Here is a 23,663-nt window from a genome sequence, read left to right on the forward strand (position 1 = left end):
TTTGGAGCACATACAGCTGGTAGGAATTCCAAGAGTAAGTTTACGGGTCTTTATCCAGTGCCCTTATTCAGCTGCAACAGCGCCCCAACCAAATGATTAAATACGTGGTGATGAGATGAGTTTTGTGCAATGAATTCCAATTTTGTTATTGCCAAGACCTCAACAGACCTTAACAGGTACAGGAAGTTGGAACTGCATACCTGAGTGTGGGTGTGGGAATACTTTCTGCTCGTGTGTGTATGTGTATGTGTGTCGTGTAATCTGTGGGCAGGTGCATGAATGAGCATGCATAAGAGCACACCCAATTGGGTGAGTCATACACAGATTATTAAATAACATAAATGTAACAGACCCATAAAAAACCTGTCACTCTACTTTAACACCCAATATAAATATGTATCAGAAAACACACACCTGTCAGTTTCTGCTCTCTCTATTCAAGATGACTGGGGTTAACGCTCTCGACCTTAAGTCATTTATGTAGTCACTCAAGCCGGCAAGCGATGATGGCTGAGAGATTTACAGCCAGCTGAGAGTTTGTTGTAACCCTACCCCAGTGAGTTTGACTTTGACCACACATAAAGTATTACTGTCAACACTGCATGTGTATATGTATGTGGTATGGTATTCTGTGAACCCGTCAATATGTTAACAGCGCAGTCAATGACCCTGAATTGTAATCGCCCCCATCCTGATTTTGCATATGAGCTCCAAGGTCTTTGTACCATTTGTTCACGTTTGCTGCTACAAGTAGATAAAAAAAGTACTTCGGTATCATACAATTCACTCATATTTCACCCAACTCATACCCCTAAATTGAAACTGTTGTGTCTAAACATCCTAGTCTATGCTCTGCACTTGAATATCAATCACATAGTGTAGAACGGAATAGTATAGACCAGAACTGAACAGTAAACTCATGCTACTTTCATGTGGTATTATGGCAACACTCTGAAGTGCAAAGATTGTGTATCATTTGGCCACTTTGCCAAGCAGGCCTTGTAGACAGACCCCCTTCGGAATGCAGCCGATGCGAAAACAATCAACACCAATACGGTGGAAATTCGGATTGCAATCAACATTTACTGATTATCTCAATGTCAGTGACACCTATTCATCAGAGGAATTCAGGGTTAGCCCAAGGATGGCTCTTTGCAACAAGGCCAAGAGGGATCGTTTCAGAACGTGTTCCAAGTAGTAGTTTTTGTCGCCTTTTGATAGTCTTTCTTACATCTGCAATAAAAGGACAATAACTAAATTCCCCGCGCCCCAAAGTAAGTGACTGACAGTCGGTTGAGAAATATTAGCATTATGTGGGGCACTTCTGTGATGTTTGGCCCGTCTCTTCTCAGAACACAGACACATGATCTGAATTGCGCCACACCTAGTGGATGAGGACGGACCAATTGGAAGACGCTGTGCGGAAAGTTCGCCTTTTATGGACAGGGGCTGCGGCACCGGCCCCTTTTAAAGTCCCGCTGCGCAGCCGCTTATGTTGCAGTCAAGCCTCTGGCGTCGCGCTCAAGTGGAGCAACTCAATTAACCAAATCTCACAAGCGGAAACACTTCCCCCCCCCTACTAAACACAGGTAAGCGAGCTTTTAAAGATGAATTGATAGCTATGCGTCGGGGACAGTTGAATGCATGCTTGCCGAAAATTTATAGATTTTTTTGTGCCCTCCGTCTAGGAGCACGGAGCGAGCGATCTTTTAAAAGTTCTTAAAACATGGCGGAGTTTCTCTATTCAACGGCTCGCCTTGAGGTTAACCGTGACCTATTTTCTTCGCATCCCTGTAATCCCCCCCTCCCCCATGCATGCGGCGTCTGTTTCTTGTGTTGTGGGAATGCATCATCAAAATGTGTTGAAACCGCTAAGTGAAGTGTCTGGAGTCATAGGTGTCGGTTACGATTCAACCCCCCCCCCCCCCCCAGCGGCTCTCCTTTTCGAGGTCACGATGTCGGATAACGTAACAAGTTGTCGGTTCAGTGGTCAGTCTTAACCTCACTCATATAACGGGGTGGAGTTGGCGGACGGGTTTCAGGCTTTCAACAGTTTGGTTTGACGCTTAAGCGCATCGTGTAGAGTAGGAAAACGGTTCCGTGCTTTATAGTGAAACTAACGACCGGTTGAAAATGCATACCTCCGTGGCTAGGATGAACCCAGATGAAGGGAGGGGCCACCGATGTGACAGCCGTTTGTAGTTAAAACCACACATGGGCGGTTTCACGGGCCGGGCTGCCATCATGCCAAAGCTAGTCTGATTATTGCCTTATATGGCCATAGTGAGACCAAGGGAGAGACCGTCTTTGTTTCGCATCTCCTGGACTTGGTCTGGAGCAGGGCACCGCTGCGACATCCAGCGTTCAATTTCTATAATGACAAGGTTGCAACTCGCAGGTGGTAAAATGTAAATACCTCATTAAATGTCAAACTTGTTTTTTTCTCCATCAGAAATGGAAGACGAAATTGCCGCTCTCGTTGTTGACAATGGCTCTGGCATGTGCAAAGCCGGCTTTGCAGGAGATGATGCCCCACGTGCAGTCTTCCCTTCCATTGTTGGACGTCCCAGACATCAGGTACCACCACATACTCTAGCCTTTGACTATTGAATATGAAGTCTTTTAATCTGATGTGGTATGGCTGCTCCAGTGGCTTAATTATTCATTCATTTGCTGGCATACATTGCAACTAACCTTTTTTTTTTTTGCTCGTTTCCCCAAGGGTGTTATGGTGGGTATGGGCCAGAAAGACAGCTACGTGGGTGATGAGGCACAGAGCAAGAGGGGTATCCTGACCCTGAAGTATCCCATTGAGCACGGTATTGTCACCAACTGGGACGACATGGAGAAGATCTGGCATCACACCTTCTACAATGAGTTGAGAGTTGCACCTGAGGAGCACCCAGTCCTGCTTACAGAAGCTCCCCTCAATCCCAAAGCTAACAGGGAAAAGATGACCCAGGTAAAAGGAACAGATACAATTACCCACGTTGCTCTGTTCATGTAGATTCTTAAATCAGGAATCTGTGCTGTTTTGGAGTTTCTGTTCAGTCTGTCCCACACATTCCTGCTCCTTCACTCCAGGTTTCCTCTTTCCTGAGCTGATCTTTCTTCTCTATGGAAGCTTCAGGTTTTATACCTTGGTGATTGGGAATGACTGTACATATGTGCATGATGTTGGTTTTCATACTGGCTCACATTGGCCAAAGAACCTTGACGGCTATTTCCAAGCAACTAATTATATGTATGCTCATCATAGAGGATTACTATACTAAAATAATTGAACAAACTGATTAAGAAAGTTTGGCTGTAGTGTAATTGACTTGGCATGGGGTGTGTGTACAAAGCTAAACAGACCAGTGTGCAGTTTCCTTCAAATGCAAGGCTACTAATGTAAAACAATTGACTCACTGCAGCAGTGACTAATTTTTTTTTTATACATCTATCTTCCAGATCATGTTTGAGACCTTCAATACCCCTGCCATGTATGTGGCCATCCAGGCTGTGCTGTCCCTGTATGCTTCTGGTCGTACCACTGGTATTGTCATGGACTCAGGTGATGGTGTGACTCACACGGTCCCCATCTATGAGGGCTATGCCCTTCCCCATGCCATCCTCAGGTTGGACTTGGCTGGCCGGGACCTCACAGACTACCTCATGAAGATCCTGACTGAGAGGGGCTACAGTTTCACCACAACAGGTTGGCACATCTTTAAATAACCTGACATGGTGAGTGTATGTACTTTGGGTTGAAATATAGCTTTGATTTAATCGACCCTTTCTCTCTGTAAACAGCTGAGCGTGAGATTGTGCGTGACATTAAGGAGAAGCTGTGCTACGTTGCACTGGACTTTGAGCAGGAGATGAGCACTGCTGCCTCTTCTTCCTCCCTGGAGAAGAGCTATGAGCTGCCTGATGGACAGGTTATCACCATTGGGAATGAGAGGTTCCGTTGCCCAGAGGCCCTGTTCCAGCCATCCTTCCTTGGTGAGTGAAGTCAGGTTTTTTTTTTTAATGTATATAAAAAGGCCAATACTGCGCACCTGTGACATCCAAACTAAAAATGCATGCCCACCCCCCCCCAACCAGGAATGGAATCTTGTGGTATCCATGAGACAACGTTCAACAGCATCATGAAGTGTGATGTTGACATTCGTAAGGATCTGTATGCTAACACAGTCCTGTCTGGTGGCACCACAATGTATCCGGGTATTGCTGACCGCATGCAGAAGGAGATCACTTCCCTGGCACCCACAACCATGAAGATCAAGGTAAAACTTACCCTTGTTCAGTTCTAGAACATTCTCTGGACCTTTACTGCCACTTGGTGGACACATTCACCCACTGCAGGCAAACTTTCATCAATGTTGTGGTTTGGGTGTGTGTCCTAAACCTTGTGTGTTCAGCCACTAATGCACTTGGATAAAGATGATAATGTACAACTTTTGACATGATTTTAAAAAGCCTGGTTCATCCCTCTCCCTACAGATCATTGCTCCCCCAGAGCGGAAGTACTCTGTCTGGATTGGTGGCTCCATCCTGGCCTCTCTGTCCACCTTCCAGCAGATGTGGATCAGCAAGCAAGAGTATGATGAGTCTGGTCCCAGCATTGTCCACAGGAAGTGCTTCTAAACGGACTGATGCCCTCCCTTAACACGCCACTGCAAACGTAAACGACTTTGGTTCAGCACATTGGGAACACCTTTTGACACTGTGTATAGCCCCTGGCAGACCCTTCCTACTTTCCTTCATAACAATGGCTATGGTACCATGCCCCTCATGGGGAAAACTTTTCACAGGATGTGATCTCACCGAGTAGTCCAGGCAGTGTATGTGTGGGAGGAACATGTCCGTTGTTGTAGGTCATTCCAGATGTCTGTCTGTTCACTACCTTATTTACCTCTATGAAGGTTTTATTCCCTGCTGGGTCTGTTGCCCAACAGAACTGTAGTATTGCTTATGTAAATTATGTAATCTGAAACTTGTTTTGTACGTTCAGCCTTAAATGATTCTTGGTCTGGTTTTGTTTGTCGTTATGGTTTTGTTTGTCATTATGCAAAAGACAGCTTTTACCTTGTAAGGAGGTACACTGACCAATACGAAGAACTCAATAAAGTGCACATGTCTGAGACTATCGCCTCTTCCTTCTTAAGTAGAAATGTGAGTTTAAAATGTTCTTCTTCACTGTACCATTTAAGTCTATGTAGTCCTGGTCAGGAACTGTTTCTGGCATGCTGCATTGGAAACCACACTACAAATTGCACGTGAGTAAATGGGTTTTTGCATCTAGGCCGGGTAACCCAAAAGTTCATTAACCATACCTGTGAAACTCCTCAGATTTAAGTATTTGCAAGGCAACTAAACATTACTTTCAATGACCAAACCTTTCACCCTACATGCTGTCCTTTGTTGGCCCATGTGGCAATTGGAGCATCTCCCAGGGTTGAAGGTAGTGGCATTGACTCCTCATTGTGCATGTGAGAAGCTTTTCTAGTGAACGCCTGTATAACTACTCCCAGTTGAGGTGGTGGTCAATAGCCTTTAAGGAATAACCAAAACATTTGGCACTAGGTTGAGTATCTACAGGCTTGCTTAAGCAGCAATTTTGTCTAAAACCAGTAGCATACTTTGGTGTCATTTAGAAAAATTACATGCAGTGAATTAAATTCAGGAGGACATGACACCTTGTGTTTAACCACCAATGTTGCAAAGTCAGTTGGATAAAACCGTTACTAAATCTGAAATTGGTGTGGTTATTTCATACCTCATGTTCAAGTTAGGAGACCTTAAATCTATAAGACTGAAACTTCCTTTATTTTAACCAGAATCCCAACTTTCTTGCTCTCCCTTATCAATAAATGTGTCACTTCACAAATACTTTACCTGGAATAATAGGGTTATTCTATATGAAAACCTTTGTACAGTGAATATTAGTTTAGCAAGAGTTTGTTGACTCAATTGTTGAATAATACGTTGCTTGTATGTAGACTTCAATCCACATGTGCATATCAGTTATCCCAAAGGAATTTGAGGTCATTGTGGATACAGTACTTTCTGAGGGACCTGTACATTAACCAGTGCTCAATTCAGCTGACACTCCAGTAGACCAAATATACCATTCATCTTCTATTAGAATTGATAACTGCTACTATTTTCGGCTGCTCCCGTTAGGGGTCGCCACAGCGGGTTATCCGTTTCCATCTCCTCCTGTCCTCTGCATCGTCCTCTGTCACGCCAGCCACCTGCATGTCCTCCCTCACCAGACCCATAAACCTCCTCTTTGGCCTTCCTCTTTTCCTCTTCTCTGGCAGCTCCATATTCAGCATCCTTCTCCACACATGTCCAAGCCATCTCAATCTTGCCTCTCTTGCTTTGTCTCCGAACCGTCCAACCTGAGCTGTCCCTCTAATATACTCCTGTAGAGCCGAAGGAACGGAGAAGACCGTAGGTTCACACTTTAGCCGTGTAGGCAACTTTCTTTAATCCACGGTAAATCAGAGAGCAACCAAACCACAGCTCGACTGAGTGGAGGTGGCAAGAATAATCAGAAAACTGGCTGGACAACCATAACTTAACCCTGCGTTAACCTGCCAGGGCAACCATGACTTAACCCTTAGTTCCTGGGTTGAATTCTGTCCCCAATACGTGTCCACCACACTCCTCTAGAATCTAATCCTGTCCTTCTTCGTCACTCCCAGTGAAAAGTTTAGCATCTTTAACTCTGCCATCTCCAGCTCCGCCTGCTGTCTTTTTGTCGGTACCACTGTCTCCAAACCATGTAACAGCTGGTCTCACAACCATCTTGTAAACCTTTTAATTAGAATTGATAACATTTTATTTTCTAAAAAAATAAATAAAAAATTGCCAGTATCCCATGCTGTCTCGTACTGGTTTACTAGTTGTTTGTTTGTTTTTGTTTTAATCTCAACTGGTCTGTTAGTGATTATTTGGAATCCACCATATGAATAGTTTCATGAATAAAGTAAGTGAATGTTCTTTCTAAATTACACACACGTACTACCAGCCATTATCTTGTGACGTTAAAGAAAGATAGCTGTATGAACTGTTCTTTTTTTCAGTCTATATACAGAAACGGACTTATTCCGACATCTTGCCCGTGCCCAAACATTTGGAAAGAGCTAGAGAGGGCGGGGGGGGTTCGGTCCGTCTCTGAAAAGGTTCCGATGTTGATCTGTAGCACCAGATCTTTATGCCCGCGTTCGAGAGATCTGTCAGTCTGTTGTAATTTACCAGTCATCTAAGGAAGCTATTCTTAATAAGACATTCTGGATATCGATAAGCATGAGTTCAGCCATGACTGGAATATCGGAAGACGTGGACCACTCACATGTACAGGTAAGAGTGAATATTTTTTTTAAAACACCACATATTTGCTTAGTTGGCTAACTAGCTAACTCGCGAACACTTGCTAGCTAGGCGAATATATTCTTTATCTCTAAAAAAAGATTTATCTGCGTTATATCTCCCTCAACTTTCCCCTTATATTCTATGTCAGTGAATCCATTTAACCATGTATTAAACTATATCTGCGTAGCACGCAAATAATGCCTTGGAATATTGTTTGACAGATGTAGTTATTGAAACCCCAAGTATTTGGCTAACTTAAAATGACATGCATCGCGTTGCTTAAAGTTACTTCTAATAATTTGTTCCCTGCTTAAAGAAATGTGGTCCAGATTAATTTGGCACCACTGAAAACATCCGCAAAAGGGATGCTTGAACAGGTGATTGAGTCAGTAATATCTGGCAGCAGAATGAGAAGTGGGCTGAGTGGAGAGTGCCAATAAAAAGCTAATGCTGTGTCAATCAGGCGTCACCACTGCGTTCAACCATCATGGTAGGTCCTATCTGTTAGTGTGTTGAAGATGTACCACAATCTATCATTATCCACTTTGAGCCGTGTCGAATTTTATTTTATAAATTCTTGCGTCATTAATACGTTTACCGTTGATGTTGTGAATACGACACTCGCATGCTCAAGATTTTTTATTTTTTTTGCCACATATTCCCTTTATTCTACTCTGAACACGATTTTGCACATTTTCAGTTTGTGAATTTCCTTACGGAAAAATAAAAACGGTTGGGAGAGACGTAATCACCACCTTTAATCTCTAAATTTAGATGCGATTGAATGCAAAAATTACAGCTTTGTCAGACAGCGGTTTGCCTATCTTGATGTCACCCAAAAGTGTCATTCCATTGACAAAAACCACGCATCCAAAACAAGGTGCCATCTGATTCTAATGGCGATCGAGCCTGTTCGGGGGGGGGGGGGGCTGGGGAATAGCGTGATCCTCCCACGCGTTACGTCTCTCTGGCGAAACTCGTCACTGTCAGGTGAAAAGAAGCGGCTGGCGACTCCACTTGTATTGGAGGAGACATGTGGAAGTATGCAGCCCTCGCCGCATCGGCAGAGGTGGTGGAGCAGTGACCGGGACGGCTCGGAAGACTTAAAATGATACGGCAAATGGAAAATACACTATCTTCGTTTATTTTTATAGGTTTTATGCAGATGTGCAACCAATTGCTATTTACTTACCTAGTGAAAAATGTACCTGATCTAGCAAAATGAACCAGAACATCATCAGCTCATCTTAAAGAGGAAGACGGTTGTCTAGAATGGAGCTGTTTTGAACCTTCTGGCTTTATAGGCTCGCTCCTGTGGTGTGTGCTGATCGCTGCCTATTGGCAGAACACAGAATAGTCTGCTGCACACAATAACAGTCCTAAAGAGGAACAGGTTAGATTTGATTTGGGTTTTTTTAAACACACAATTTACTGTGGCAATCCCACAGGGCTTAGTGTCTACTAGATACTGATTGCATAAAAAAGTCACATTCATGTTTATTGTTTAGTCATTTTTACTCTTTCCACTTCTCTAAATTTCATCCTTTCTTCATCTATAACTTGTCTCTTCAAGACATCTGGATCATGAAAATTGAAAAGGGCTTCCTTCACAGTTACTCTATTTTGACAACCGGTGGCAATGTTGCCAAATCAATATTGATGCCTTTTTGTAGAGTACAAATAATGGCCAAACATTTTTTGGTTTATTGGAAAATAAAGCTATAATTCTAACTGTAGACAATGAAGTTAGCAGTGTAATTCAGTAATTTGAGACTGTCATTTAGGTCTTAAAATTAAGTGTAGTATATTCTGCATCCCATCCTTCGTGGAGAGGCATGTTCAAAGAGGGGCAATCAAAGCCACATACACACAGACAAAGAAAAAGTTTAGCGGTTATTTTTGCATGTTTTCTCTAGAAAATATTCCATTATATTTGGTTAGCTATCATCTTTTGTCTAAACACAAGCTTGTGTTTGGACAAAAGATGTCAACGTGCAGAATAGCAAAATACAACACAAGAATTTGGGATTGCTATCAATGGCTGAATATGGTGTTTAACTGCTTACTGTGAGAAGAAATCACCAAGGCACTTATACTAGCATATGAAACACCCATTTATTGAGCTAACAACCAATGCAAACATGCCTCAATGCTGTATAATGTCCATCATTTTAAAAATATACAGATGCATCGAAGTTTTCCTCACTGAGGCCATGCTGGCCCTACTCAAGTGTGATCCTGCACTGAATCTACTGATTCACTAACCACTATCACACTGACCCTTTACTAAGAGTGTGAATTTTGTGTACTTTCAGTTATGTGCATTTTTTTTACTATTTTTTTCCCTTTTTTCACCCTCTTCTTCAGGCTCTTTGTGAGGAGGATGTGATGGCCGTTAACTCTGTGGGAATATCGGCTCTTTCTGATGAGATCCTCCTCTGCATCCTCTGTCATGTGCCTGTGTGTGACTTGCTGCTGAATGTGGCACAAGTCTGCCACAAGTTACACACACTTTGTCATGACAAGACGCTTCTTGCACATGTTTGTTTGTCTGAGGAATACACGGTAATACCCCTCATCCTTGTTGGAAATCATAGAGGGGATTGTAATGTGATTCTTTATAGTAATGTGATTAAGGTTTCACAGACATGTTCATGACTAATATGTATGTTCACCTACCTCCATCAAAATGATGTATGAATATGTAGGCTTAACAGCAAAACTGGCAGTTTGGGTTTCAACATTGGCTTAATACCGCAGTGGGTAATCTGTTGTAATTTACCATTGAACATATTCTATTGTTTTGGTTTTCTTATTCCTGTCTGATTTTCCCTTCAGGCCAGTGACCTATCTGTGAGGCAGCTATTGAAGCAGCTGGCCAATCACGTGCAGTCCCTCAGTCTGAGGGGCTGCTATTGGCTGTCTGGCTCCACCATGGAGCATCTTGTTCGCTGCCGGGCAGTGACACACCTTGATGTCACTGGCTGTCGGTTCACGTCGCTCCGTCTCTCCCGCCTCCTCGCCTCACTCTCTCTCCTCAAGTCTCTTGCTTTTGATGTGGCGCCAGGCTTCAACGCAGCCCAGCTAAGTTCAGAGGCAGTTGATGTGCTGAGCAATCTCTCCGAGCTAAGACAGACACTTCTCACACCAAGTTACGGCGTGGTACCTTGCTGTGCCCAGTTACGAAGGTTAGGACCTCAGTGAGAACTGTGAAATTCAATATAATATAGGCTAATGGGCCAGGTGAATTGAAGCTACAATCCTGAAAAATTTTTTTGTGTAAATGAATGTCTTTTTGATAGATTTTATTACTGGTATTTGAGACCATAAATAATCTGCAAATATTCACATCATTAGTACTCTAGTAGCTGCTCACAGCAAATATTGCATAGAAATGATAGGGCACATTTTGAATTTTCAACATAGAAGCCAAATGCAGAAGAATAACATAGGTAGCAGAAATGGCAAAGTTTTTGTGGCTAACAAGCAGATGTGGCAGACCAAGCTCATAGAAGACCTTTACCAACAGATTCAACATCAATAGCTAAAACTCAGCTTTGGTCCTGTTTTTTTTTAGGGGGGGGGTGGCAGTGAAGGTTCTGACATAATTAGCGTCAGAGACTTTGCTTCATTTCAAATGGATCTCTTGTCTTTGACTGGTCAGACATCACTCTGTGTTAGCAATAACATGATAGGTGTCAGCAGGTTAAAGAAACTCAACAATTTTCAGGATTGTAGCTTTAAGGTGGTCAAAATGGTTTTTGCATTTGACTAGTGAGCTCTTTTAAACGGGTAATGAGGCTGACGAGGAATCTTCCCTATTCACATACCTGGACCATATATAAAGCTTAGCACCACTATGGTGATTGCTATATGTTCAAATGTGTGTACTCATAGTGATGTTTTCATTGATCCATCTGTCAAAGGACAGAACACATAATGGTTTTAATGCCTTCATGGTTACAAGTAGAGTTGGTTCCGATCCAGTATCGGAATAGGGTGCCGATACTGATGTAATTCACACATAGGATATCGGACTGACATTACGGATCCACGACCAATTCAGATTCAATAGTCTAATGTTTTTTATATTAATTATGAATATGTAATGATGCAATTTTAAGCCCATAGCCGAAATGATATATGTAAGTTCAGTTAATATGAAGTGTTTTGAGTGCGGGTACGTGGGACACAAGCGCTTCACTTTCCCGCATAGAGTGCAGGAAGCAGAGGATGCAGAAGCAGCGGGCTGAAGTGGGTGGGCAGTAGCAAGGAGGCGGGGGGGGGGTAATGAGGGTGATGACTGCAAGGAAACAAGTGAATCCCCCACAAAATGTAAACTTGGGAGTCTCCTAAACTCCATAGTAATTCAGAGAAAGATCAAATGGATGTAGAGGACATAGTAACTATATCAGAGGGATCCGGTGTGTGTGGAATTAGTGGCACTGCTGTGTGCGTAACCTCCCCAGCAGTTGTTGCAGCCGAGCCTGGGCAGGAGGCGACAGTGGACCTGCCTGTCACCAAGAGCCAGGAGAAGGAGGATCATATTATCATCCTCCCCCTGCTGGCTCTCAGTGACGACATGAGACAGGACAAATGAAGAACCACATTTACAATCTTCCATCACTTTATCCAGGTTATTGTCACAATTTGATTTAATTGATGCTTGGGGAATAAAAGGTGCAAACAGCAGACAGTACACATGGGTAAAGGTTTCAGGGAACAGGGTCAGTGCTGCCAGACTAGACGGGCTGTATATCACCAGACACCCTAACACCAGGTTAGTCAGCAGCAACACATTTCCACTTGGTTTTACTGATCACGACTTGGTCAGTGTTGTTTTATGTCTTTCACCAACAAAAAAATGTAAATCTTTCTGGCATTTTACATGAAATTACTGCAGGATAGGTCTTCTTATTTTAGGTCATTTGGAGAGGGGGAAAAAAGCACAGTTTGACTCTAAGTCAGTTAACACATTAAAGGAGTTGCCATAGCGATTTGCACCCCTACACCTGTTTGTATGTGAAGCCTACTTAAACTACAGCTCAAATAAATTGTTTTGGAATAAATTTAAATTTAATACATTTTTTTGCACTTTTAACAAGAAATGCTGTGTGGTTTACTACAGCCTCATTGTAACCTTACACATAATACCAACAATGACAATGTCAATGACAACAATAATAATAATCAAGAAAAAAGAGCTCTGGTGTCGGTATCGGCAGATATCCAAATTCAGGAATCTGATCGGAACTGATAAAAAGTGGATCGGCAGGGTATTCGTGGTGGTCTATTCCGTTGCCTACCAACATGAGGATGGCCAGTTCAAATCCCCCTGTTACCTCCGGCTTGGTCGGGCGTCTCTACAGACACAATTGGCCGTGTCTGCGGGTGGGAAGCCAAATGTGGGTATGTGTCCTGGTCGCTGCATTAGTGCCTCCTCTGTTTGGGGGGGAGGGGGAACTGGGGGGAATAGCGTGATCCTCCCACGCGCTACGTCCCCCTGGTGAAACTCCTCACTGTCAGGTGAAAAGAAGCGGCTGGCGGCTCCACATGTATCAGAGGAGGCATGGTAGTCTGCAGCCCTCTCCGACTCGGCAGAAGGGGTGGAGTAGCGACCGGGATAGCTCGGAAGAGTGGGGTAATTGGCCAAGTACAATTGGAAGAAAAAAAGGGGGAAAGTGCCCCTCCCCCCAAAAAAAGTGGATCGGTGCATCTCTTCTTACGTGTGTGTGTGTGTGTGTGTGTGTGTGTGTGTGTGTGTGTGTGTGTGTGTGTGTGTGTGTGTGTGTGTGTATCTGCAATATAGGTTGACACTGCAGTTTGATATCCCAGATGTGACCAGAGAGGGTGCTAGTGTGTGCTGCCAGTTAATGGTGGGCCAGAGCAGTGTACCACATTACCAACAGTTAGAGGAGTTCATTGCAAGACTGGCCCCAGGAGAGGTCAGTGTGTGTGTGTGTGTGTGTGTGTGTGTGTGTGTGTGTGTGTGTGTGTGTGTGTGTGTGTGTGTGTGTGTGTGTGTGTGTGTGTGTGTTTGTGTGCATGTGTTTCCAAGCATGTGAGTCTGTAATCTTTTCTCTTATCTGCAATATACTTAGATAATGAAAACAATCTATATATTTAATTGGTTTTGTGTGTTGATTATTACAGGTAAACCAGACCTTGCTCCTCCTCTACCTAGCAGTGTTCAGTGTCCATGTTCCAGAGCGTCTTCGAGTCTTCCTCATATCAATTCCTGGTCCAAACCCTGCACACTGGTCCACTGCTACCTCATTGGCCCACAGCTTGGGTCACCATGGCGATCTGGAGGCCTTGCAGCTTCCTCGCTCTTGGTTGGATTCACTGTCAATCGGGCGAACGCTACAGGGTAGCAGCCCGAGGCACCTCAGCTTCAGTCGTTGCCCAGCATTATGGCCACAGGTCTTCCGGTCATTGCTAGAGGGTGGAGTTAAAGATACTACACAACTGATCAGCCTCAACCTCAGTGGGATGAGCCATGCCCCTTACTCAGAGTGTGGTGGGATGCGCGGGGGTGAAGATCAGCTGGTTCCCACAACGATGAATCGACTAGTTGTTGGTTGTCCCAATCTCAAACACCTCAATCTTATGCACACACACTTTCACCATGAAAACATGCCTGGGCTTGGTGGAGAAATGCATCTTTGCGCTAGCCTGTCCAAACTAGGACACCTACGCTCCCTCGCGCTGGCTGCTTGCGCCCTGTCGGATGGCTCAAATTCACACAACCTCTCCTCACAAACTGGCCCTCCTTCCCTGTTGCTCGGGTTGAAAAGGGCTCCCCGTGTGGGGCTCCAGAATTACAAGCCAGATTCAGAGCTCTCTTTGTCCAGGGACAGCACCCTAGGGCTGACACAGCTATTAGCTGGCTGCCCTTTTTTGGAGATCTTGGAAGTAACCGGCCCTGGTTTTATTTCTGCCCTACCACGGCTTGAGGCTTGTACAAGGGCCTGTGTGGAGCCTCGTGGCATGTGTGCATGGGCTCGAGGAGTCGGTGATACACATATAGCTGCTCTCAAGGCTTTGCCACATTTAAGCCGTCTGACGCTGGCCGGGCTGCCAGGGGTCCTTAAGGGGTCAGGGCTGGTACAGGTGGCTAAACGATGCCAAGACCTTCGGACTCTATCCCTTGCCAATTTGGGATCCTTAAAAAACATGAACTACAACACTGCCCTGTTGGAGACACTCAGACACTGCACACAGCTACAGGAACTCAGGTTAGTATACACTCACGTCTACTTCAGGCACTAAACTTAAAGTAATCACCTTGACAACTTTATCCACTAAATAATCTTCATCTTCAGGATGATAAGCTTTTTCTTTCTCCTCATAATTAGGGGTCAACTCTGACATAATTTACGTAATGTGCAAAATCACTAGTTCAAGGCCATGTTGTTCATTTAGTGATTTAACTAAATGAACAACATGGCCAAAGTTGACCGATGCAGTCCAAGCATGGCATGTCACTTTCACACATAATCACCTGAGCTGGTCACAATTGCATTTTGATAAGTTAGAATCCATATTTTCAGAAATCAGAATGGAGTAACAGCCTCTCGTATGAACCAACATTTTGATTAGTTAAATTTACTATGTAGATATCTGGAATTAACATGTTAACTAGACACAAGTGAAGTATAGATATCAATTACCACCATTGTGACTGTTCATATTTTCTGTATTGATATCTATGATTACAAATTGGACTAGTTAAAAACACAGTATGTTCATGTTGATTGGCATTATGATGAGTTGAAAATTAATAGATAGGGTGTCCGAGTGGCATGGCAGTCTATTCCATTGCCTACCAACACGGGGATCGCTGGTTGGAATCCCCGTGTTACCTCCGGATTGGTTGAGCGTCCCTACAGACACAATGGGCCGTGTCTGCGGATGGGAAGCTTGATGTGGGTATGTGTCCAGGTCGCTGCACTAGCACCTCCTCTGGTTGGTCGAGGTGCCTGTTTGGGGGAACTGGGGGGGAATAGCGTGATCCTCCCACACCCTACGTCCCCCTGGCAAAACTCCTCACTGTCAGGTGAAAAGAGGCAGCTGGCGACTCCATATGTATTAGAGGAAGCATCTGGTAGTCTGCAGCCCTCCCCAGATTGGCAGAGGGGGTGGGGCAGTAACCGGGACAGCTCGTAAGAGTGGGGTAATTGGCCGGATACAATTGGGGAGAAAAAGGGAAAAAGCCAAAAAAAAATTAATGGATATCTGCAGTGTGATTTGGCTCAAGTGTATAAATATTCCATCAAGTTTGCCCCAAAACCAAGCATTTTATTGCCACCTGGTACTGAAACTGCTGACAAGCAAAAGAGATGTTTCACACTGAAATTCACAGCAGTCATTCTTTATGCAAGTTGGCACCACAGCCCACTGCTGTAAACCATGTGAGTGTTAACCCTGAACACTAGCCATTCGTGTTTCATTTAATGGGGATAGCTGGCAACTTTGTTAAAATTTGTTTCAGTTCAAATTTTCTTGAATCTTTGTCTGCTTCTCCCTATTTCTCTCTATGTAGGTTGGAGCAGCCCTACCTGAGTGCCAATGCATCATTCTTTGAGGCTTTGTCACATTGTACTCGCCTGCAACGGCTCTGCCTTATCTCGCGAAGCGGAACCTTTGACCCTGGTGCTGCAGAAACCTTCATGGGGCGTTGTTGCAGTGTCATGATGTGTCACTTGTTCATGGGCGGTACCTTGGTGGCTTGTCGCACACTACAGAAAGCAATACTTGACAGGTTAATGCTTGTGTGTGTGCATGCATGTGTGTGTGTGTGCATGTGCACATGATGGTTGAGGTAGTGTCAGGGTGGGCATTTAACATGGATCAAGGTGAGAGAAGTCTATAACAAAAACTGCATTTCATGGTCACAATTCATCATTCTTTCTTGTTCTCTCTCAGGTTTTCAGCTGAGCGCCCAGCCCTGAGTGTGGTCATCTATCCATTACAGCATGAAGATTTGCCTTTAGTCATTAGAGATATTCCCCTAAACCTCCTGGATGAGACGACCTTGTTCCAGAGCCATGTGGCCCAAGCCCCACCTTTATCACCACGGTGACAATCTTGACATGTTGCTGTGGGGTCGACATAACAATAGATAAAATGTTTACACCATTTGTGGCAGCTGTGATTTTGAAATGCCATCAGAGCACTGTGTGCCAAAACCTCTGAGCCTGATTGTGTTCATCTGCAGCTACTGTGTTGACTTTTTTCCATCCAAGGAAAGGATAGTAAATTCATAGCTGATGTCAACAAATGTTTGATGGGTCACCTGCTAAATGCAGTCAAATCTTGTAATCCGTTACCCCCCCCCCCCTTTTTCTCCCCAATTGTATTTGGCCAATCACTCCACCCTTCCGAGCCGTCCCGGTCTATGCTCCACCCCCTCTGCCAATCCGGGGAGGGCATGCCTCCTCTGATATATGTGGAGTCGCCAGCTGCTTCTTTTCACCTGACAGTGAGGAGTTTCACCAGAGGGATGTAGCACGTGGGAGGATCATGCTATTCCCCCCAGTTCCCCCTCCCCCTCGAGCAGGCGCCCCAACCGACCAGAGGAGGTGCTAGTGCAGCGACCAGGACACACACCCACATCTGGCTTCCCACCCGCAGACATGGCCAATTGTGTCTGTAGGCACGCTCAACCGAGCCAGAGTTAACACTGGGATTCAAACCGATGATCCCTGTGTTGGTAAGCACTGGACTAGACTGCTACACCACTTGGACGCCCCCGTAATCTGTTATTACACCTCACATTACAGGCTGGTTCAAGGGCAACATATTAGACATCTAGATGAATGATAAACAAACAAGAAATGTGATAATTTATCCACTTGGTTGAAAAGACTCATTGTCTTGCTCAAGGACACTTCAACAGGATGAATGCTTGCCTCATAGGTGCTTGAATTTGGGCCTTCGAGTTGAAGAACAAGTCTCCTTCATCCCTCTGCAGCCCAGTTACAGCTTAAGTGTTAAGCAGCTTGATGTGTCTGTCATTTTTGAAATAGCTGAAATTAAGTGCCAAAATAGTGAAAGATAAGGGACATCCCCCTGTGTTCTACAACTTTATACAGAACATCTGAATGAAGTTTTGTAGTAAATTCCATATGGACGATGTTACTGTTTGGTTGTCTAACTCTGTTTGTTCATGTCAGTATCATAAACTTTTTCTCCATCGCTACAGATGCACATTAGTAGTGGAGGTGGTGTTGGTTATGCTGCTGAAGAGTTGGGCTGTACTGTCACCCAATCATCTATTATTCTCCAATGCTGTTGATTACTAAGAAAACATGGATATATGAACAAAGACTATTACTACTTTTGGCTACTCCCGTTTAGGGGTTGCCACAGCGGACCATCCGTTTCCATCTCTTCCTGGCCTCTGCATCTTCCTCTGTCACACCAGCCACCTGCATATCCTCCCTCACCACATCCATAAACCTCCTCTTTGGCCTTCTCTTTTCCTCTTCCCTGGCAGCTCCCTATTCAGCATCCTTCTCCCAATATACCCAGCATCTCTCCTCTGCACATGTCCAAACCATCTCAATCTTGCGTCTCTCGCTTTGTCTCCAAACCGTCCAACCTGAGCTGTCCCTCTCATAAACTTGTTCCTAATCCTGTCCTCCATCACTCCCAATGAAAGTCTTAGCATCTTCAACTCAACCACCCACAGTTTCGCCTCCTGTCTTTTCATCAGTGCCACCGTCTCCAAACCGTATAACATAGCTGGTCTCACAACCATCTTGTAAACTTGTAAACCTTCCCTTTAACTCTTGCTGGTACCCTTCTGTCGTAAACCACTCCTCTTCTCCACCCACTTCACCCTGCCTGCACTCTCTTCTTTACCTCTCTTCTGAACTCCCCATTACTTTGGACAGTTGACCCCAAGTATTTAAACTCATATGCCTTCGTCACCTACTCCTTGCATCCTCACCCTTGCGCTGTCCTCCCTCTCATTCATGCATATGTATTCCGTCTTGTTCCTACTGACTTTAAGTCCTCTTCTCTCCAGTGCATACCTCCACTTCTCCAGGCTCTCCTCAACCTGCACCCTACTCTCGCTACAGATCACAATGTCATCCACAAACATCATAGTCCACCGAGACTCCTGCCTGATCTCGTCCGTCAGTCTGTCCATCACCATTACAAACAAGAAAGGGCTTAAGAATCGATCCTTGATGTAATCCCACCTCCACCTTGAACCCATCTGTCATTCCAACCGCACACCTCACCACTGTCGCACTGCCCTCATACATATCCTGCACCACTACTACACACTTCTCTGCCACTCCTGACTTCCTCATACAATACCACACCTCCTCTCTCGGCACCCTGTCATATGCTTTCTCTAAATCCACAATGTAACTCCTTCTGACCTTCTCTATACTTCTCCATCAACATTCTCAAAGTACCTTAATCATCACCTCTCTTAACCTAGCTTCTATTACACTTTCCCATATCTTCATGCTGTGACTGATCAACTTTATACCTCTGTAGTTGCCACAGTTCTGCACATCGCCCTTGTTCTTGAAAATCGGTACCAGTATGCTTCTTCTCCACTCCTCAGGCATCCTCTCACTTTCGAAGATTGTGTTAAACAATCTAGTTAAAAAAGCCACTGCCATCTCTCCTAAACATCTCCATGCCTCCACAGGTATTTCATCTGGGCCAACTGACTTTCCGCTCTTCATCCTCTTCATAGCTGCGCTCACTTCCTTCTTGCTAATCCACTGCACTTCCTGATTCACTATCCCCACATCATCCAACCTTCTCTCTCTTTTTCTTCATTCATCAGCCCCTCAAAGTACTCCTTCCACCATCTCATCATACTCTCCTCGCTTGTCGGCACATTTCCATCTCTATCTTGATCGCCTTAACCTGCTGCACATCCTTCCCAGCTCGGTCCCTCTGTCTAGCCAATCGGTACGTGTCCTTTTCTCCTTCCTTAGTGTCTAACCTCTCATACAACTCACCATACGCCTTGTCCTTTGCCACTGCTGTCTTTGCTTTACACCGCATCTCCTTGTACTCCTGTCTACTTTCTTCATCTCTCCGACCAACCCACTTCTTTGCCAACCTCTTCCTCTGTATACATTACTATGCTTGCTCATTCAGGAATCAGGAACACTTCATTTGTAATTTCACCTCATGAAGTGAAACAAAATGCCGTTTCCCCCAGCCCACAGCAGTGCAACATACAGACAAAAACACATTCAAGAACTACAAGAACACACATATTCAAACTAACACATATATTCAAACTTTAAAAAAAATCACTGTTCAAGCAAAAAAATGCCAGCCAGGATGATTGTTGGAACCGCTGGGCTGCATGGGCTAGCAGTTAGCCTAGCCTGCCCTGATTACACGTCCTGTCAGACCACCCTCCGTTTTTCCTCCTTGGGTGAAGCTCCAGGCAGGGGCCATGGTCCCTGTGGCAACCGGATGAAGCATAACAAGCCCTCCCAGCTGATCCAGCACCAGATCTCCCCGCCAGACACCCCTGACACACCCAGACACCCCGCACTCCACATGACGACATCAAAAACACCAGTCAACGTCAGGTGAGGCTGCCGCCAGACCACCCTCGGTTTTATCGGAACTGCCGGTCTGCATGGGCTAGCAGTTAGCTTAGCCTACCGTGCTTCTGCGTCCTGTCAGACTGCTCTCGGTGTTAATTCCTCGGGTGCAGCTTTGGGCAAGGCCGCGGTCCCTGAGTCCACAGCGCACCAAGCTCTCGCAGCCAATCCAGCACCAGCTCTCCCAGCCAACAAACGAAGACAAAAATTTAGACGCAGACGTGGACAAAGACACTGCATCGACGGTACTGGGTGAGGCCACTGCAAATGTGTATTCGCACTGCCATCTTCCCACATCAGTACTGGGTGAGGCTGCTGCGAACGTGTATTTGCACCACCATCTTCCCACACCGGAATACAATTCCACCACCAAGTCTCCTTGTCTTCCTTCCTCTGTCCAGATAACACATCAAGTACCTTCCTAGCTGTCTCCCTCACTATTTCTGCAGTGCTTGCCCAGCCATCCAGCAGCTCTTCACTACCACCCAGCGCCCGTCTTAACTCCCCCCTGAACTCCACACAACAGCCTTCTTCAACTTCCACCATTTGATTGTTGGCTCTGTCTTCCTCTTCTTGATCTCCAAAGTCATCCTGCAGACCACCATTCGATGCTGCCTAGCTATGTTCTCCCCTGTCACCACCTTACAGTCTCCAATCCCTTTCAGATCACGCCTTCTACATAAGATATAGTCCACCTGTGTGCACTTTCCTCCACTCTTATACATCACTGTATTCCTCCCTCTTCTTGAAATATGTATTCACCACAGCCATTTCCGTCCTTTTCGCAAAATGCACCACCATCTGTCCTTCCACATTTCTCTCCATGACACCATACCTACCCATCACCTCCTCATCACCTCTGTTCCCTTCACCAACATGCCCATTGAAGTCCACTCGTATCACCAATCTCTCCCCTTTGGGTACACTCTCTACTACTTCATCCAACTCACTCCAGAATTTTTCTTTCTCTTCCATCTCACACCCAACTTGCGGGCAACACACCTTCGATTTCCAGCTTCATACTCATCACTCTGTCCAACACGCTCTTCACCTCCAACACACTCTTGACATACTCTTCCTTCAGAATTACCCTTACCCCAATTCTCCTGCCCTTTGCCCCATAGTAGAAGAGTTTGAACCCTTCTCCGATGCTCCTGGCCGTACTCTCTTGCACGCACAGTACATCTACCTTTCTTCTCTCCATCATATCAGCCAGCTCTCTCCCTTTACCAGCCACAGTACCAACATTCAAAGTTCCGACTCTCACCTCCACACTCTTACCCTTCGTCCTCTTCTGCTGCCTCTGCCTGCCTTCCCCCTCTCCTTCTCCTCCTTCACCCAATAGTGGCATAGTTTCCACTGACACCCTGCTGGCCAATAGTACTGGTGGTGGTCATTGGTAACTCAGGCCTCGACCAATCAGGTATGGGAATCTGATTTATGAGCTGCATGTTTGATTTGGCAAAGGTTTTACGCTGGATGCCCTTCCTGACACAACCCTCCCCATTTATCTGGGCGAAGGACTGGCACTAAGAATGCACTGGCTTGTGTGTAAAAAAGCTGCATTATATTTAATGTACTCTAACAAAGGCAGAATATGGTAGTAGTAATTAAAACTTCTGCATAATTGAACATGAAGAACCCTTGACAGATGCCCATACTAAAAAAGCTTGATGATCCATTTGTGCTTTCTCTAATTTACTCCTCTTAAAAGCCTTAAAAGCAGAGTAGTTATTTAACAGACTGTGGTTTGATTGCTTTGTGTCAGTATCTAAAAAATTGGGCAGTAAATTCGTTCAACTGCAACAATTTAAGACCTTAGTTGGGCTGAAAATCCCATCCAGACTAACTTGTTGAACCAAAGGTTTATCTCACAATTTAAACCTCTTTATAATTCTGACTGAAAAGTATGTCATCCATCCATTATCCAAACTGCTTATCCTGCTCTCAGGATCGCGGGGATGCTGGAGCCTATAACAGCAGTCATGTGATGGCTGCCAGGCCATCACAGGGCCGACACACACACATTCACACCTAGGGACAATTTAGTACGGTGATTCACCTGACCTGTATATCTTTGGACTGTGGGAGGAAACCAGAGCACCCGCAGGAAACCCACGCAGACACGGGGAGAACATGCAAACTCCACACAGAGGGTGACTGGGGATGACCCCCAAGGTTGGTCTACCCCGGGACTCAAACCCAGGACCTTCTTGCTGTGAGATGACCATGCTAACCACTGCGCCACCATGCCCTTAGAAGTATATCAACATATTTATTTCATTAATGCTTATTTATAATTTTGGATTTTACATCAGCTCTGTCCTAAAAATATTTTTTTTGTACATTTCACATTGTAAAAGTTACATTTTTGTATTCACTGACATAAACATATTTCTTCATTTGTTGCATCTTTTTGTTTTGTTTTGTTTCCTCAATAATTATATAACCTCATTATCAGTATACTCATTTTCATAGGAATACCCTGTACACTCTTAAATAAGTCCCTATCCATCATGCTGCACCTTGTCTACATTGTAAACACAAGCAACCAATAATGAATTTTTTTTTATATATAAAAAATAGTTTAGACTTAAATGCTCATGTGGGCCAGGATGGAGAAACATTGGAGGGGTGTGATTGGGAGGAATGACCTCCCAGATCGGAACCCGAGCGGTGCCTTGTTATTGGACTTCCGTGTGAGTCATGGATTTGCCATAACGAACACCATGTTCGAACAAAAGGTAGTTCATAATTGTACTTGGTACCAGAACGAAGATCGATGGTAGACTTTGTGGTTGTATCATCAGATCTGCGGCTGTATGTTTTGGACACTCGGGTGAATAGAGGAGCAAAGCTGTCAACTGATCACCACCTGGTGGTGAGTTGGATCAGATGGCAGGGAAGCCTGCCGGACAGACCTGGCAAACCCAAATGTGTAGTGAGGGTGAACTGGGAGCATCTGGTGGAGGCCCCTGTCCATAAGGTCTTCAACTCCCACCTCCGGAAGAAGTTCTCATGTATCCCGAGGGAGGCTGGGGACATGGAGTCTGAGTGGGCCATGTTCAAAGCCTCTATTGTAGATGCAGCAGGTAGGAGCTGTGGTCATAGGTTCATCGGTGCCTGTTGATGTGGCAACCTAAGAACCCGCTGGTGGACACCAGCAGTGAGGGAAGCCGTCAGGCTGAAGAAGGAGGCCTTATGGGCTTGGTTGGCCCAGGGGTCTCCTGAAGCAGCAGACAGGTACTGGGAGGCCAGAACGGCTGCGGCTTCAGAAGTCGAGGAAGCAAAAAAATGGTTGTCAAGGCTATGGAAGAGGACTTTCGGTTGGCCTCAAGGAAGTTCTGGCAAACCATCCGGCGACTCAGGAAGGGGAAGCAGGGCTTGACTCAGGCTGTGTTCAGCCGGGGAGGGGAACTGTTGACCCCGACTGGGGATGTTGTCAGGCGGTGGAAAGAACACTTTGAGGAGCTCCTGAACCCGGCTAACACGTCCTCAGTGGAGGAGGTCGAGTCTGAAGACTCGGGGACAGCCCCACCCATATCCCAGGCAGAGGTGTCTGAGGTAGTTAAGAAGCTCCTCAGCAAGGTGCCAGGTGTGGATAAGATTCACCCTGAGATGCTGAGGCTCTGGACATTGTTGGGCTGTCTTGGCTGACACGCGTCTTCAGTGCCGCGTGGGGGCCGGGGACAGTAC

At 45.2% G+C, this 23,663-nt stretch overlaps 2 protein-coding genes across 2 annotated transcripts; both read left to right on the forward strand.

Moving 5' to 3' along the window:
* The first annotated feature begins 1,466 nt into the window (after positions 1-1,466).
* actb1 (actin, beta 1) lies at positions 1,467-5,131 on the forward strand. Its single transcript, XM_056281008.1, has 7 exons — positions 1,467-1,589; positions 2,453-2,577; positions 2,723-2,962; positions 3,454-3,700; positions 3,796-3,987; positions 4,090-4,271; positions 4,489-5,131. Exons 2-7 carry the CDS (start codon positions 2,455-2,457, stop codon positions 4,630-4,632), a joined length of 1,128 nt encoding a protein of 375 aa, XP_056136983.1. The 5' UTR covers positions 1,467-1,589; positions 2,453-2,454; the 3' UTR covers positions 4,633-5,131.
* A 2,096-nt stretch (positions 5,132-7,227) lies between these two features.
* Positions 7,228-16,647, forward strand: fbxl18 (F-box and leucine-rich repeat protein 18). Its single transcript, XM_056280963.1, has 7 exons — positions 7,228-7,356; positions 9,736-9,933; positions 10,207-10,556; positions 13,178-13,313; positions 13,522-14,606; positions 15,914-16,132; positions 16,297-16,647. The coding sequence occupies exons 1-7, from the start codon at positions 7,303-7,305 to the stop codon at positions 16,451-16,453; spliced, it is 2,199 nt and encodes a 732-aa protein (XP_056136938.1). The 5' UTR covers positions 7,228-7,302; the 3' UTR covers positions 16,454-16,647.
* The last annotated feature ends 7,016 nt before the right edge of the window (positions 16,648-23,663 follow it).

This window comes from Lampris incognitus, chromosome 5, assembly GCF_029633865.1.
Source record: "Lampris incognitus isolate fLamInc1 chromosome 5, fLamInc1.hap2, whole genome shotgun sequence".
In the NCBI taxonomy this organism is placed as follows: domain Eukaryota; kingdom Metazoa; phylum Chordata; class Actinopteri; order Lampriformes; family Lampridae; genus Lampris; species Lampris incognitus.